The sequence below is a fragment of the Podarcis raffonei genome, chromosome 12 (genome assembly GCF_027172205.1).
Source record: "Podarcis raffonei isolate rPodRaf1 chromosome 12, rPodRaf1.pri, whole genome shotgun sequence".
Taxonomy (NCBI): domain Eukaryota; kingdom Metazoa; phylum Chordata; class Lepidosauria; order Squamata; family Lacertidae; genus Podarcis; species Podarcis raffonei.
The window spans coordinates 25,492,885-25,510,115 of record NC_070613.1 but is presented as its reverse complement, the minus strand read 5'-3'; the positions used below and the strand labels follow the sequence as shown (position 1 = coordinate 25,510,115).

The 17,231-nt window shown below is 38.3% G+C and overlaps 2 protein-coding genes across 6 annotated transcripts in view; one reads left to right on the top strand and one right to left on the bottom strand.

The window, feature by feature from the left end:
- Positions 1 to 9: 9 nt before the first annotated feature.
- On the top strand, positions 10 to 11,295 carry SLC25A40 (solute carrier family 25 member 40). Of its 4 annotated transcripts, none has more exons than XM_053410512.1 (11): positions 11 to 208; positions 636 to 757; positions 1,473 to 1,532; positions 2,951 to 3,057; positions 3,716 to 3,783; positions 4,338 to 4,462; positions 5,413 to 5,586; positions 6,736 to 6,845; positions 7,998 to 8,079; positions 8,841 to 8,936; positions 10,554 to 11,295. In XM_053410512.1, exons 2-11 carry the CDS (start codon positions 661 to 663, stop codon positions 10,670 to 10,672), a joined length of 1,038 nt encoding a protein of 345 aa, XP_053266487.1. In that variant the 5' UTR covers positions 11 to 208; positions 636 to 660; the 3' UTR covers positions 10,673 to 11,295. The 4 variants fall into 4 exon arrangements, with proteins under 4 accessions (XP_053266489.1, XP_053266487.1, XP_053266488.1 ...); XM_053410513.1 differs by having other exon boundaries at positions 12 to 208; positions 8,856 to 8,936; XM_053410511.1 differs by having other exon boundaries at positions 13 to 208; positions 8,838 to 8,936.
- Positions 11,296 to 13,236: 1,941 nt separating this feature from the next.
- Positions 13,237 to 17,231, bottom strand: part of RUNDC3B (RUN domain containing 3B) — a 33,153-nt gene continuing 29,158 nt past the window's right edge. For both annotated transcript variants that reach the window (XM_053410509.1, XM_053410510.1), the window contains 2 exons: positions 17,016 to 17,137; positions 13,237 to 15,050 (listed from right to left, as the gene is read on the bottom strand). In XM_053410509.1, coding sequence (XP_053266484.1) covers positions 14,878 to 15,050; positions 17,016 to 17,137 — 295 coding nt within the window. In that variant the 3' untranslated portion in view covers positions 13,237 to 14,877. The remainder of the gene's footprint in view (positions 15,051 to 17,015; positions 17,138 to 17,231) is intronic.

Genomic DNA, 17,231 nt, shown 5'->3' with positions numbered 1-17,231 from the left:
GCGCCTTCTCCTGGAGGCCTCCCTCGGGTGGGCGGCAGCGCCTTTCTCTCAGGTAGAGCTTGGCTTGGAGCTCCGAGCAGCTGCTCTTGTTACCCGAAAGGAAGGGCGGGCAATTAAAAAAAAAGTTTTCCGAGAGGAGGAAGCGACTCTCCTTCGTTAGTTTGTGTTTTAGGAGGCGGACGAGATCGGAGTGTTGGGCCGGGGTGAGGTATGTGACTACAGTAATGGGGTAGTCATTCATATAGCCAGCTCTCAGTACCAGCACTTGAGAGAGACTCCCATATAAAAAATGAAATCTGGGTTTCTTTAGAACTGAGCATCGTGAAAATGCGAAATATGAGCCTATCATTAAATTAGAAACAATCGCTATGTGGTAGTGCATTGCAATAAATTTTTTGCCAAGTCGCTGGGTCTTCTACCTGTTTTGTCTTTCTGTGTAAGCTGCCAGTTGTCTGAAGATCCGACTGGGTAGCCATACAAAACTCAAGCTTTCAGAATTTGATGCAAATACCACAAGTCCTGAACTTGTTCCAAATTTATTGCTGCTAAATAATGCTTCATATTGTTTGAGGGGGTTTTTAAAATATATATATGTGTGTGTGTGTGTGTGGCTTATTCCCCCCCCAAAAAAACAGGTTATGTTTTTCAAGGAACAAAATTATGGGCTCTGAAGAGAAAGAAAATGAATTATACAGAATCACAACTTCTCAGCAAGCATTCTCCTCTGGTTGTGGTGCTGTTATTACATCGGTTTTGGGTAAGGAAAAATCTTTGAATCCACTTAGCTCATTATGGCTGCAGCAGCATGTACATAGGCAATGGTTTACCAGGGATATGCAGACAGCTCCTGCTTCATTCTTTCCATAATGTGAGTAGGACCAGAAACAATAATATTTGGCATAGTGCCAAATGACTGTATCCGAACTGGCAATTGTGGTTTGTTTAGCTTCAAAGAGACCAAGATTTTCTCCTGGCTTACCAGTCATGGTTTGTTTAAGCAAAACAAGCAATCCCTGGTTTGGATGTAATGCTACACCATGGACTGTAGTTCATTGCTCATGCAAGAGGAGGCATAAAGTGAGAATGATACCTTCATTCATGGTAAGCCAGTAGAATCCTAGAACTGGAGGCTGGTCTTAAAGGCCATCTAGTCCAGTCCCCTTTCTGATGTAGGAAATCTAGAGTTGTTAGAGCATCCACAACAGATGGCTGTCCAGCTTCAGCTTGAAGACCTTGAACAGGAGAGCCTGAGGCTCAGTAACTCGTTTCTTTGTTGAATCACTGTTAGCATTAATAAATTTCTCTTTATGCTCAATTCAAATGTGCCTTCTACTGCCCTCTGGGGCAACAGAGAACAAGTCTTTGCTGATTTATGTATATTCATTTATTCAGCTTTATTTTTAAATCCTTATTGCCAACTAATTTATGCATTCTAAAGGTTTTCCACAAGACAATTTTTATTTTTGCTTTAGTGACACCCCTAGATGTTGTTAAAGTTCGACTGCAAGCCCAGAGCAATCCAAACCTGAAAGGTAAAATCCTTATAGATATGCATATGGGATACAGATAAAAGGGTGCCTGTTCTGTTTATGTTTTGATAAAATGTGGCTTTAATGGTGGAGGAGAAAGTATTGTGAACTATGAAGGCCTAATATTATGCATGCAAGACTGAGCTTGGTATACTCGTTACTGTTGTATTTGTGAATGATGTTAAAAGGTAAAAGTATGCTTAATTTAAGAGTGAAGAGAGAGCTTTAACTTTTAATATATACAGTGGCAGAATGGAGTGATGAATTAAGTTTGTTCATCACTATTTCTGCAACAGGAAATATCTAACAGGTACTTGTATACCTCCCAAATGTATGGTCCATTAGCCAATTAGTATTAAAGTATATAAGGGATATAGTACAGAGTTTCCTTAAATTATTTAATTATGTAATTAAAATATTTATACCCTACCTTTAACCCAAAGATCTCAGGGTGTGGGGGGGAACCTTTTAAAAATTGCAATTCATAACAAATAACAGCAGAATACAACCCACTACAACTGCAGACTCAACCTGTGCATCGTAAACTGCTTAGACTGCTTTGTTATAATCAAGCAGTGTAAAGGGCAGGTAGTGTACAAGATACCAGATGACCAGGGTCAAACAAATCCTGCAAGGTGGAAGCTGCCACCACTTCTGTTTGCCCACTCAGCCTGAGTCAGGAGAACCCCAGATTACACTAGATGCCCCTAGGATTTGAGGAGATAAGAGCCCTCTGCATCTCGAGCCCCAAGCCCAAATTACGTAGTAGCAGGTAGCCAAGCAGGCAGGTACTGGATGCAGAGCCAAAGCTTAACCTCAAGAAACCACACAAGAATTATAGAGATAGCTATGTTAATAAAATGTGGACCTGTTACCAGTGAAATAAGAAAAAAATAAAGTGTGAGAATACATTTGGAAATTTAAGCTAACTTGACTTACTCTAATACTTAGTCATTAGAGCTGTTGACGCCACTGAAATCCAGCAAGAAGCATCCAGGCATGCGCTAGTGTAACATTCCAGAAGCGAGGCCTTAGACAGAAGGCAAAACCACTTTTATGGATTGCTGTAAATTGGTGGCTGTGCTACTTCACCATGAAGACACCTGGAATAATTTGCTAGAAGCCCAAGTGATGTTGGAGCTGCTTTATAGGAGACAACCAGGTGACAAGGAGTGGCTTCTGATTTATATAAAATCAACTTTCTGCATAGTGAACTCGGCCAGTTTTGTGCCCAGGAGTTAAAGCAGAACCAATGAAATATTTTGCAAGTGGTATATGCATTTTGTTAAATAAAATAAATACCTTCCCAAGGCCTGAGTGAATATCACCCCCCTTCCAGTAAATGTGCCTGAGCCCATGCTTCACCCACCCCCTCTCTGTTACAAACAACATGACAGGTTTTTTGTGCACCCTTTTATCAGGAAAGGCTTTTTTGGATTCTGATGGCTTGACAGATCATGTTTATCTCTATGAAAATGGAACTGGCAAAACTTGGCATAAGACAGCTGGACGTTTTACTGGCATGACAGTAAGTAGAAACATATTTAATCCTACCAGTTTTAACTCTGAGCACAACACTCTACAGGCTGTTGCTTTTAAAAAAAAAATCTCATAGTATGAATTCAATGTATTTTGTGTTTGGAGCAGAAGCACTGGATCATTCTCATTATTGTGATAAGAGTTGGTGTCTGCCTAGTAGCACCTTAGAGACCACAAATTTAGTTGGTCTCTGAGGGGCTACTAGACAATTTTTCTATTTTTTTATATATTTCTACTGTGTCAGACCAACACCACTACCTACCTGATACTATTTTTAATATTGTTTTAAATGCTGTAACTTGTCCTGGTGAAGGGTAGGTAATAAATAATCATTATTATTAATACAGAAATATGATTATATGTCTCTTTGAAGTGTGAGGAATTTTTCTTTCTTTGTTTTATATCCTGCCTTTCTCCTATTTTAGGATTCAAGGCAACTCACTGCATGAATTAAAACAAATACACCTGAATACAAATACAACAAAACACAACACACAACCAATATAAATGTTAAAAAATAATAACCACACTGAAAACTTTTAACCATTTAACAGCAGAAAGAAACAAAACAGAATAATATACAAACAAGTGCAACAGGACTTATAGAAATCTGTAACCCTTTCTGTCTTCATATTTGGCTAATTTAGGATGCTTTTGTGAAAATTGTTCAAAGAGAGGGTGTGAAAAGCCTGTGGAGTGGACTATTTCCATCGCTGTAAGTTATATAGTTATTGTCTTCCTGTATAGCTTCCTGTAAAGTAGGTCTGCAGCAGAGTCGGGCCCTCTGGGGTCCTCTCCTCCCCATCATCTGTAAAACAGGAAGCAGCTGAGAGGAAAAGGGGCTTTGATGTTGTGCCAAGCATGCAGTTACAGGCTCCTCTGCTGTTAGAAGATCTGCTGCAGGAAGGGCAAAATATCTTGGCAGAGACATAGAAATGTGCTCCTTGTAAATATGCATTTTGCAATTGTATGAATGCAAGTTTTGTAGTGCAATTACATTTTGAAGTTTGAATAGCTAGCTGTAAGGTAGGGCTTGCGATTCACCTGAGCATTGGCACAATTTGCATTCATTTGTTGGGATTGTTGAGTTCTTTTTGCTTTCAGCACAGTCAGGATAGATAAAGGGTGTCAGAGAGCTATGGACACCTGGAATAGTTCTGATCTAGACACTCATATTTTAACCAGTTAAACTAGAGGGGCAACAGCTAACTGAGCAAGTAAGTGTTTAATGATTGGCAACTTTACTAAATATTTATACTTTTGTTTTAGAGCAGTTTCAGTTCCAACAACTGTAGTTTATTTTACCTGCTATGATCAACTACATGATACGTTCGGTTCTAAAATAGGAGAAGATCATGATTCCGTTCCACTTATTGCAGGTGGCCTAGCTAGATGTGAGTCAGTCTCTGCTCTCTAGTTTGCTGTTAAAACTTTATTTCATGTGGTTTAAAAGAAATTTTGGATAAGTTCCATTGCTTATAGCTAGCATTTTATAATAAAGCAAATGTTGTGATAGTGTAACCTAGGAAACACTTATATTATTAGCCATTCCTCATACTCAGATTTAAGCACAAAAGATTTTGGCTGGTGCAGGCCTAACACTTTCTCTTAGCCACACTTCAGAACTTGAGATACCTTTCTGAGCTCGTTTGATGCTTCTCTGCTTCTCTGTACAAAGTGCAGTTGACTCACCTCAGTCTTATCTGCTTTAGGCTTCAGTTTATTAGCCCTCATCTGTTGCTGGTTCTAGGTGGGATTAGAAGAAGAAAAGAAAACTGGGTGTCATCAGTGTATTGATGTCACTAGACTTCAGAACCTCACATGATCTCTTGCAGCAACTATCTGTAGATGTTGAGTAATAAAATGGAACCACATTAAGAGTTGCACCAAAGGAATGGTTGTGGTGTTTAAAATATTTGAAGCAAGTTTCAAATTCTGTTTGGTTCACACGGCAAGGGAAACTTAGGGCAGTTGAGCTACAGTGGTACCTCTGGATACGCACACCCCTGGTTGTGTATCCTTCGGGTTACATGTGGCAAACCCAAAGTATTTTTCCAGGTTTCGCTGCATGCACAGAACAGGCACCTCCAGTTGCAAATTCCTCAGGATCCGACCAGAGTTCCGGAACGGATCCCATGCGCAACTGGAGGTACCACTGTAGTTCTTTGCCCTTAAGGCAACACATACATAATTAGATAATTATTTTTATCATGTTTATCTGCATTGAAAAAATGACAGGCATGGACAAAACAGAGAAAGCAAGTCTTCTCTTGCAGATGCTACTATGGAAAATGCTCTATTGACATAGCTATTGAGCATATTGTGTTCCTCCCCTCCCACTTAGTGTGTGCAGCCACTGCAACAAGTCCGATCGAAATGATAAAAACAAGAATGCAGTCTCGGCGGTTGAGTTATAAAAAGCTGCTTGCTTGCATTAGTAGTAATGTGACCCAAAGTGGTTGGCTTTCACTCTGGAAAGGATGGGGTCCCACAGTTCTTAGAGATGTACCATTCTCAGGTATGACTTGTTTTGCATTGGTAGTACTTTTGGTTATATTGGCTGATGCAGATTCTTTTCAGATGAAGATTTTGCCAATTTGGGATGTCTGAAAAGGCAAGAGAAAAGAATCCAAATAAGGCACTGCTTTACAAGTACGAAATGTATGGATGTCTGCATGTAATTAATGAAGGCCAATACGTTTATTTCCTTTCCACCATGACTGAATGTATGAAGCTTTAAAAAATGTTTTAAAAAATAAACTTTGATTTTGGTTATGCCATGCTTCCAATACTAAACAGAGTATTTTAAGGGAGGGGGCGGCAGGTTGAAACAGAGACTGGCCCTACAGCAATGCCCAGCCACACACTGTGAGCACTGAAGTGCTCTATCATTTTTAAACAGTCTGTAGCTAAGTCCACAAGTTTCCAGCCCACCAACTTTTTTACTAGCCCACTTGCCCACATGTCAATAATACTAATTAAAGTAATGGTTTAAAAACAAAAGTTCTGTGATTAGATTATTAAGAAAGATCAAGAAGAACTATTTCTACCTTGAGATAACTCAAGCAACTTTACTTTCATTCCTCCAAATGGCCCCCAAGGAAAACCATTTTTGGTCCAAACTCAGATATACAGCCTGATCCTACAGATGGTTGTCTTGGAAGTAAGCATTGTTTTAATTGGTGCTTACTTCTGAGTTTATTGTATAGGAGTATGGTCTTAAGGTTCAAACTAATACACACTAATATCAGTCGACAACAGTTTGACTAGTTGGCTGACATGCCCCCTCCCTGCACATGATTATTATATTTTTATTCCATAGTGTGGTAAGTGACAATGTGACGAGCAATTAGTTTGCTTTGTGGAAGCACAATTGCTTCCACAAGTGATCGAAACCCAGAAGTGTTTCAGTTTTCAAACATCCTTTTGGAACCCAAACATCCAACACGAAGTTCCGCAGCTTCCAATTGGCTGCAGGAGCTTCCTACAGCCAATCAGAAGCCACACTTTGGCTTCCAAACGTTTTGGAAGTCGGACGGACTTCTGAAATGGATTCCGTTCGACCTCCAAGGTACGACCGTATAGACATAGAAAACTTGATCACTGTAGTTCTCCGTTTTCAGATTGCAAAAAGCCTCTTTCATTTTCTGACTTTTTGTCCTTGTAGCATTGTACTGGTGTAACTATGAATACTTGAAGAAGAGGTTATGCAAGAAATTAGGTAAAAGGGAGCCAACATTCCTTATCACTTTCTCATCAGGAGCAGTAGCTGGTTCTGTAAGTTAATTTTTGTTGATAACATTTTCATCTAATAGAAATTACGTAATTTTTACATAAGACGTGAAAATGTATATAGCAGTCTTGTATATAGAGTCTGTCCTGATAATTTAAATGAGAGGGCAGATCTATACTTGGGCAACATAAGGCAACATATGGGCTACTACTAAAATGAGGCTGCATTTTAAATTGTATTTTAACTCGTATTTTAATTAACTGCTTTTTGTTTTGTTGTGTTGTGTTTTTTCTTCCCTATTATGTTTTATTGTAATTTTGTTTGTTGTTAGCCGCCCTGAGCCCGGTTCTGGCTGGGGAGGGAGGGGTATAAATATTTTATTATTATTATTATTATTATTATTATTATTATTATTATTATTGTTGTTATTAAAATAAGTAGGCATTCTGAGTGGGAAACTCCTTGTGCGCTTTTAAGGTATCAACAGAGAAGCACCAAATGAAAGAGGGGAAAAAATCAGTTTATTAAAGCCAAGGCAAAAGGCAATGATCTTCTTAGCACATTTATTTGGAACAATGTCCTGTTAATTTCAGTTGTACTTTCTTTGAAGTAAATAGGCTGTGGTTTGGTTGTTTCAGCATAAACTCACAGCATTGTTTTATGCATGTTTACTTAGAAGGACCAAGCTAGATGAGATGCTAAACATATCTGTAGTACCCACATTATGGGGAAGATGAAAGCATCCAGTTGTGCTACTGCAGATGTACTATTATACTATTACATTATTGTACATTTTAAGCCAAGCAAAATGTATAGCACTTCATTCATATATATGTTTACTCAAATGTACACACACATGAGATTATACTTTTTATTGCAGATAAAAAGGTTATGATTTGCAGTGAAAATTGCTTTGATTCCCACCTAGATGCTGAATTTAACACAGATAAGCTCTCAGTTTAAAATTCAGGATTTAGTATCATCAGTATTTCATGCTATATTAACAGTCTAATGTGTATACTTCAGTCTCATTGAGTTAATTGGAACTTAAATATTTTAAATGTATTAGATTGTGTTAGTGCAGTCCAAAAAGATGCAAGTCAGCACACAGAGTATTTTATGCTTACACTGAAAGTTGCAATGGAATCTATTTGCCTGTGGGTACTGTTAACATTCAAAATTTAATTCCCCCCTAGATTGCTGCTGTATTAACTTTACCCTTTGATGTAGTTAAAACACACAAGCAGACTGAAATGTGGGAACCTGTCAGCACACATGGTAAGTTCTAATTCACCAAGTATTTTTTTTCTTTCAGATCCTCTATCAAGTACAATATTTATTGAAACCCATTCTTGGTGATCTAACCAGTATCATCAATACCTTTGTAACATCATGGAAGGACCACACACTTCGTGGGCTGCCCTTAGTGAATATTTTGAAGCTGTAGAATGTGCCGGCCTGCTGGCCTCTTTTATATGATTAGGAAGGCAAGAGAATATTCAGCCAGCTCTGAATCAAGTGTTTAATAGTTATTTCCAATAAATTTCTTACATTTCTTACATTTTATTGCATAACATTTTGAATTCTATGGTATTCAAATTGTAATAAGGTAAAGGTAAAGGTACCCCTGCCCGTATGGGCCAGTCGTGTCCGACTCTGGGGTTGCGTGCTCATCTCGCTTAAGAGGCCGGGAGCCAGCGCTGTCCGCAGACACTTCCGGGTCACGTGGCCAGCGTGACGAAGCTGCTCTGGCGAGCCAGCACCAGCGCAGTGCACGGAAACGCCGTTACCTTCCCGCTATAAAGCGGTACCTATTTATCTACTTGCACTTAGGTGAAATAAAATTAGCAATCACACTGCATGTAGCACAGCACAGTACAAATACTACAACCAGCGGGGGGGGGGGAAAGGAGTTTTGAAAGCAGTCCCACCTGAAAATGGTTCCTCCTTGCAAAATTTACCACCAGAGAGATGTGGCTAGGTAGAAGCATAATTGACATTTAATTGTACATCCACATTTTTCTCCTCCTATTTAGTAGTTTTGTTTTACTCAGCTTCACAGCAGAGGAGTTTATCGATATGGGAATTAATGAAGAGAATTGTTGCTGAAAATGGATTTACTGGATTATATACTGGTAAATTATTGCTTTCTCACTAAACTAGAGGTTGATATGTTTTCCATATATTGTTTGTCTTAGGCAGTATCGTAGTATCTACAACAGAACTTACTGTGCAGTCCAAACACCCTTCACCACCACCACCCACACCCTGTTCCTGTCCAGTGCCACAGTGGGCCAGAGTGTCCTTTCACCCAGTCCTGCCAGCCTCCATCTGGTGGCTGCAGCACTCCCCGTTCGGTCCGATTTATGGCAGGGGGTGGGGGGTGGGCTGAACCTGCCTAGGATTCATTGGAACCAACGCCAACCCCACTGTCATCACATGACAGCATCATGCCCAATCACTGCAGAAGCTCTGAACTGGGCAGGACTCCAGATGCAGTGGTGGTCCTGCCCAATTGTTAGGAGCAGCTCTGATTAGGATTGTACCTTAAGCTATTTAAACCATTATGACCGTCTTTCTGTAGTTATGACAATAACTCTTTGTTGTTTTGCATAGCAAAGTGTGGTGTAGTGGTTAAGAGCGGTGGACTCGTAATCTGGTGAACCGGGTTCAATTCCCCACTCCTCCACATGCAGCTGCTGGGTGACCTTGGGCTAGTCACGCTTCTTTGAAGTCTCTCAGCCCCACTCACCTCACAGTGTGTTTGTTGTGGGGGAGGAAGGGAAAGGAGAATGTTAGCCGCTTTGAGACTCCTTCGGGTAGTGATAAAGCAGGATATCAAATCCAAATTCTTCTTCTTCTTCCCTATAAACTTATTTTGCAGTTGTGAAAAGTGGAAAACAAACTAACTCAGTTACTTAATTGGGGAGGCCCCCAGGGCACTGGTCAGTCCCAATGATGAGAAACTGTTAAGCCCCCATGTAAGAATGGGATGCAGGTAAAATAAATACAAAAATTCTGGTGAAACAGCCTTGGCAAATAAAAATTGTCATATACTGTACTTTCACAGTCTCTACGAGAGCCTGAAGCATTACCATGAACATTGTTATGGGTAAACAATTAGGGTTGTGCTTTTGAATCTCTCAAAGAATCTATGAACTTTATTATATCAACAATGATTAAGCTCATTCAACTGCATTGTTGATATCATTCAGATTTATTAGCCTTACTTTTCAAATGGCTTTGATCTCTTTTAAATGTGCTACAAAGCCACTATTCATATACTCCAAATATTTTGTTTATGGATGATGGCTCAAGTCTTGACAAACCTGTGCTTTCTGTACATTGTAGGTTTAAGTTATGTGCAGTGATCTTGTGAGATAGGGTCTGTAAAAATATATTGGTATAATGGTTTCTGCACAGTGATAAATATAAGAGCATTCAAATTGCAAGACTGAACAACAGGAGAAACCAATAAGCAAATGAACATACTATGTGGTCCCTTTAGACTTGAGAATAATGAAATATAGATAATTGGTTCTGGCCCCACTCGGCTCCATCTTTTGTGTGACAGTCCTTCATGTCCCCTCCCCTCTTCTATGCTAAACATAACAAATGATTGAAATAAACGGGTAAGTGCAATAACATTGTGCTAGTTGTGCAAAAATTTAAGCAATTATATACAATAGCTTACTGATGATCTCCCACTTAGTTCTTCCATGCTCTTGAATAGTAATTTATCTTTTCTGTAGGCATTATTCCAAGACTGACCAAAATTGCTCCTGCTTGTGCCATAATGATCAGCGCCTATGAATATGGGAAATCTTTCTTCCGTAGAATAAATAAAGAGAAAGCTATGAAGAACCTTTAATGCTGATTCTGTAAACTTGGTGGCAGCAGTAAGAAGGTCCATAAGATAATTTTATATCTTAAAAATATAGTTGATAAGCTCCTTGCATATCATGCATGCCTTCAAGTCAGCTCTGTTGAAGACGAGGACCTAGTTCTGCAAAGGAAGAATGCTGCACAGCCCATGAACTGCCCTAGGCTTCCTCCGGGAAAACTGAAATGTCTTTCATACAGTAGCCACTTGATGTAGCTAACCATCATATAGCTGGTAACAGTCCCGCTGGTTTTAGCAATATTTCCCCCCCCCCAGAACCGTATTTTGAAATTATACATACAAGGTTGTATTTCCACAAAGGAAATAACGACTCAGACACTCAAGGCCATATTATTTAGAGTGCCTACATCATGTGATTGAATAATCCAGGTTAACAGCGTATGTGAATAAGGCATAGGAGTAGGACAAACAAATTTCTTCAGCAGCTATGTTTAATATGCACAGATCTTAATGAAAACCATGAGAATTTCCTAGTTTGGATATTTCTACACTGTTATGTTACCAAAATCTTTAGCATGGCATTACCCAGAAACAACCACCTTTTAAATTAAACAAGGAAAATGTATTTTCTTAATAAAATATAAAGTTTACACTTGGTGTCTTTCCAGGACTGATAAAGGCGTGCATCCAGCTGTTGGGCAAAAGGGTACACACACCTAGCCTAGAATTATACATGTCATGCTTCCTAGTAAAGGGTTAATAAGCTTCCAGTTGTTCTTGATAATACAGTGTTATGCACATAGGCAATACATTATTAAATTAATTCAATATAGCACATGGCCAATTATATTTTGCCAGCTGTAGAAATTACTCTAATATATTCACACAGAGTTTAAATTACAGTGGTACCTCGGGTTACATACGCTTCAGGTCACATATACTTCGGGTTACAGACTCCACTAACCCAGAAATATTACCTCGGGTTAAGAACTTTGCTTCAGGATGAGAACAGAAATCGTGCAGTGGCGGCGCGGCGGCAGCAGGAGGCCCCATTAGCTAAAGTGGTGCTTCAGGTTAAGAACAGTTTCAGGTTAAGAACAGACCTTCAGAACGACTTAAGTTCTTAACCTGAGGTACCACTGTACACTATGAATGTTACAAAGTAAAACTACCACGGGTGCGAAGAGAACAAAGACCATTTTTTAAAAAAAAGTGTTAGCACGTCCACGAGTGAAAATGTAGGGCATTGTTATATAAGGATCATAGTACACTTTAGACCAGCACTTGAAGCTCCATCACTGTTATAGATGTTTCAGATCTATTGGACTATTTATTTGACTTACCATAGTACTGCTAATTTTGAAGATAAACATCTTCCTCAAAATATCCTAGTAGTCAAGAAAATTTAACATCTTAAATTTCTAAATTTCACAAACAGTTGTGATCACAGCAAACTTTCGTTCCACATCCTTATTTAAAACATTGTACCACACCTTTCCTTATAAAAAGCTCAAGGTGGCACCTTAAAACATAACTGAACAATTTAAAATACAGGATGAATGGAACTTACATGTATTAAATTATGCAGTTGAAATCACAAATTAAGTGTACTGAAGGTGAAGAGCTTAAAAGCTCTTTTTTTGTACAGCATTTTCCCAGCCCAGAAAGAACTTTTAAGCTCCCAGACTTGCTTACAGGGCTCTGGGAGGCTCTCACAAGATCTTGCAGTAACTTGGCCTAATGAGATCTCTCAAGAGCATCCCAGAGCCCAGTAAGTTTGGGAACTTAAAAGTTCTGCCTTAGGGGGCAAAGCCGCTCAGTACACACCTCCAGAAAGGGTAAGGATGCTCGCACAGGGGTGGTTTGACTATACATGTCATCCCTGGGATGTATAAAACACAATTGTTCTCTATCAATTACAAAAACACTAAAGCACCAAAATTACAATCCACCAGTAGCAGCTCATTGTACAGATTATATGACCACGCTTGAGAGAAAATTGGGCAAATTGCTTTTTAAATGCAACATAAATTGGGCTGTATTTTATTTGATAGGTTTATAGCCACTTTCCCATTTTTTAATTCAGGTTTTAAAATAAATCATAAGCTTACAAAAATAATGTAATTTAGTACAAATATTTGGCATAGCAGCATTGCAAATGGTCCAGTTAAAACATAACTACAAATTAACTCCCAGAATAAAGTTTCCACACCTTGTAAGTGAAAGAAAATGGTAGCCACAGTAATTGATGTAGGATTTATGCAGTATGTTCTAACCACATTTATCTACTGTAAACCACTTAAAGATCTTTCAGACAGAAAGCAGTATATAATTGTAAATAATAATGTCTGTAGTAAAACAGTCTGTAATGCAAAGTTGAACACTTTATAGTTTCCTAGCACAACTCTGCAATTCCCTTACGATAACATTGGTGTAGTGCACTTGACCGTTTGTTCCATTTGAATCAATATTCATTGTGGTATTATGTAACACCTAATGAAATCCTTCTCAAGATTGTGTACAAGCGAAAATGATAAAACAATGGCAGGCAATATTTCTGTTATAAAGAAAAAGTACAACAACGAAAGTAGTAATAGTACAAAATGTTTAATGCACATGCAACATTTGATACAGCAGCACAAGTCTGCACAATTTGGGTTTTTTTCCAAGTCTGAAAACTTGACAGGATTTCAGAACAAATACAGTAAACTTTTCATGCACAAATATTGACCTGACTGGTTTCACATACAAACTAGAGATTTTAGTTATGGTCTGTAAAAAAAAAGGCTTTGATCCCAGCTGCTCCAACTAGTCAATAACTGGCGTGACAAAGTCATGTTTCCAGATCAACAGTAAACTGTCCCAAGGAAGAGTTCACACATACAAACCTGCTAACAATACTCTATATACGTCTCAAAACTTGGCTGTAAAGATTTCATTTTTCCTCATGTTCTTAAAAGATAACTATTTTACAAGAGATAATTAACATGCATTGCATTACTTTTATCAGGTAGTCAGTACGTAACATCAGGCAAAGCAGGAACATTGTCTTGTTTTGTCTCATAATTTAGTTCAGCACATATGAAAAATAATGAACTTGCCAACACAAAGAATTTCATGTATAATCTGCTTTCTCTTAATGCTAATCAATTTTTATAGCAAATCTTACAAGAGGCACATCTCTTTTTGGCAAAATAATAAGTAGGTAATCAAACTGATAGTGCAAAATTAGCTGTACTTGTAGAGTCCCCCATGTTGTTCCAAATTAGAAAACAATGCATGGAACTTCTTTGGCACAATAAAGCATTTCCTCAGAGTCATGAAGTTTAGGGACTGTATGTGTATCGATGCTTTTACACAAAATAGCCTGTGATTACTGCATGTAACAATTCCCAGTAATGCTAGGAAATGAAACTCGTTACACTGTAGAAAGGGTTGCACTTTAAAAATTAAACTGCAAAAGGTTAAAAAAAGCATGGCTAGCATTGTTTAACTGTTGACCAGTGACACCTGATTTAAACTTTTTACTACAGAGCAGGTAGCAAGACTTACATGTAAGTCTATTGTGATACTTGCTTTTCGGAGAAAAACCAAGTTCTTAAAAGTAACCACTATAAATAGTTGCACTACTTTTCTCTACAAGTGTCTCCTAACTTTACATTCGGACATGTCATGAGCACAAACAATTTGGATGCCGTCTCCAAATTTCTCCCCTTTGTACCCTGCAAGTAGTTCAGCGTGTCAGAATGCCAAATATGTGGGAAACCCTGATGGAAGTAAGACTAGTATAATGAAAATTCAGGTGTAGATCTAATAGCTACCACCACTCTAAGTAGTTCAGTTTTTTCAATCCATCATAATAGAATACAATTCAAATATTTTGTTCTTACAATAGTCAATATTTTTACTTACCTATTGAGATTTAAGTTATCCTTGTAAATGTGAGCATATCTAAAGAAGTGAGGAAAATAAGCTTCAAGAGAAGACAGATTTTGGCAGTTAAGATAACCCCCTTTTCTCTTAATGATGATTTGCAGCCTTAATTGTACATTCAACAGACTGAAAATCATGAATATTGTAAGCAATCAAGGAGTATTTTTAGAAAACAACAACTGCAAGCCATTGTTTTTTAGATGTTGCTAAAAAGGATAGAGTAGCAATTTTTAAAACCAGCATAATGTTGTATGAGTCTCAACCGCAGATAAATTAAGGAATGTCAACTGAATACAAATTCAGAGATCTTCTTTGTATAGATCCACTCCAGAAGGTGTTAGTCCAGGGCTTGTCATATCTGTTGTAGGACTTGCAAGATACTCACTTGACTTCAGACTTGTGAGAGATTTGTAACTTGCTACTGAAGTCAGAGAGCCACAGAGACCAAGCAATGAAGGGGTGTCTTCTTTTCCTATTTAAGAAAAAAAAGTAACACTTATATATAACACTAGTGACTGTCCCATCCAGGGTGATCAATAAGGGAGCATAAAGCAATCACTTTTCTCCCTTCTACCCTTTTCAGGGCAAGTGTGACTGTCTAGAACCAGGCATTTCACCTAATTTCTGGATACAAGAACTGCCCATGAACTACCCTCTGTCTTAGCAGAATTCAGCTTCAGTTTATTTGCTCTCATCCAATCCACTACTGTCTCCAAGCACCATAACCTGTAATAAAAAAAATTACTTGTAGATAATGCAGGTGGCTTGCATTTTCACATTTGGTCATAAGATGGAGCAGTTTCATTTTTAGACAACACATCCATTCGCTATTGTGGGCCCATCTGCACCTTCTCAAAAAACACATTGCTTTGGACTTTCTCTCTCTCCCCCTCTCTCTCCCTCTCTCTCTGGACAAACCAAATGAAGTTTTTACTGATCAGAGAATATATGGGTTTTTGCATGGCTAAAATCCAGTTTCTTACTAACTGACAGTAACACAGTAAGGTTTCAGAACCAATAGTGTAACACCAGGCAGCGTTCACCACTTCACAGTTGTTGGATTATCACATTTTCTCCTGACACCTTACTCCTCTGTGCTGCTGTATACGCCCCCTCTAGCCAAACTTGGCCCTCCTCACTTCATTCCGTTTTTGTTCCTATTGCTGTTTATTTCCAGATTCAACTTTTTTTCCTTTCTGGGTGGATTTATCTTGGAGGAATTCCCTCTGCACTTATTAATGGGGTTACTTCTCTCTCAGCTTCATCTGAAGGCAAGTTATGTTTGAAGCTATAGTTTGTCCATGAGACATCAGATATACATTACAACTTTATTTCAAAATGAGGCAAGTCAATTGGAAAGAATAAAAAATGAGAAGCAGGAAAGTATTTTGTGAAAAACAGAAACTAAATGGATCTTGGTATCAGCTAATAGTGTTATGATACTAGTTTCTAAATAATAACCTTTCTCCTTGCATGAAACATTTGTATATTACAACTCAGTAGATCTGTCTCTTAAGGATCTGCACATCACTTTGAGCTTAGCAGTATGGGAGGATGCTGCAAGGCTGCAGTTCACCCCACAGGACCAAGATCATATAGGGGACAAGTGGTTCACACATTCAAAGAACTACTATGCAGAAGCATTTCAAATTGTTTGGAAGCTGCAAGCTGAGATTTGGCCTTCATGCAATTGAACAAGGGAATCTAAGGTTTTTAAACACGTGTGTGTGTGTGTGTGTGTGTGTGTAAAACATTCTCTTGAATAAGACCATTTGGTAAGGCATTATCTAGCTACACTGGGAAAGGTTTTTGAGGAGCAGGTTATACGAAGTACATAAAAATGAAGTGATGATGCACATAGGTGTGTTACTTTGCTTAAACACCATCCTGTAATTTTACACACACACACACACACACACACACACACACACACACAAGATATGGAGTTGTAGGATGGTGTTTAAGCAAAGTTACACACTTATGTGTATGAGTATCTTCTGGTCTTAACTGAGTATGGTTTCTTAAACTGCAATTGATGCTTATTATTTGCAATGAGAAGATGGAATTAAATTTAATAAAATGTCATGTAAGCAAGTTGGCTTTAAGATGAAAGCATGTGGGCCTAAATCATCACTTTATTTTTATGTACTTATTATAACCTGCTCCTCAAAAACCTTTCCCAGAGTAGCTAGATAATGCCTTACCAAATTGTCTTATTCAAGACAGATTGTTCTATATTGCGATGTCTTGACTTTACTGGGACTGAAAATATCCATCCTTTGGCATTCACCTGATTTAGGGTCTTAGAATTATTGCAGGTTGCAGGAAAGAAGTGGGATAGCTGCAGGTACTAAAAAACCCCCCAAAAACCCTAATGGAAATAAGTTGCTTTAAAGTATTAAATACTTTATCAAAGATAAATTATTAGGCTGATTACCTTCACTAAGTAAATTCATCCCATCCTGTTTTCCATCTCCATCTTCTAAATGGCTTGGATCCAAAGATGTCTGAGAAAGGCTAACATCAGCAGAAAGCTGGTCCAGGCTGTGAAAACTCTTTCTGTAAAAACAATTAGCAATTCCAGTAACTACCTTCAAACCGCTATACAATGCAACCAGCAATTACGGTATTTTTATTACAAAGTACCATAGCA

Excerpts from the sequence above, each read along its gene's own strand:
- SLC25A40 (XM_053410511.1), top strand. The coding sequence starts at position 661 with ATGGGCTCTGAAGAGAAAGAAAATGAATTATACAGAATCACAACTTCT. Across the intron at positions 3,784-4,337 it reads AGTGGACTATTTCCATCGCT|AGCAGTTTCAGTTCCAACAA; the intron begins GTAAGTTATATA and ends CTTTTGTTTTAG. Across the intron at positions 8,080-8,837 it reads GGAACCTGTCAGCACACATG|TAGTTTTGTTTTACTCAGCT; the intron begins GTAAGTTCTAAT and ends CCTCCTATTTAG.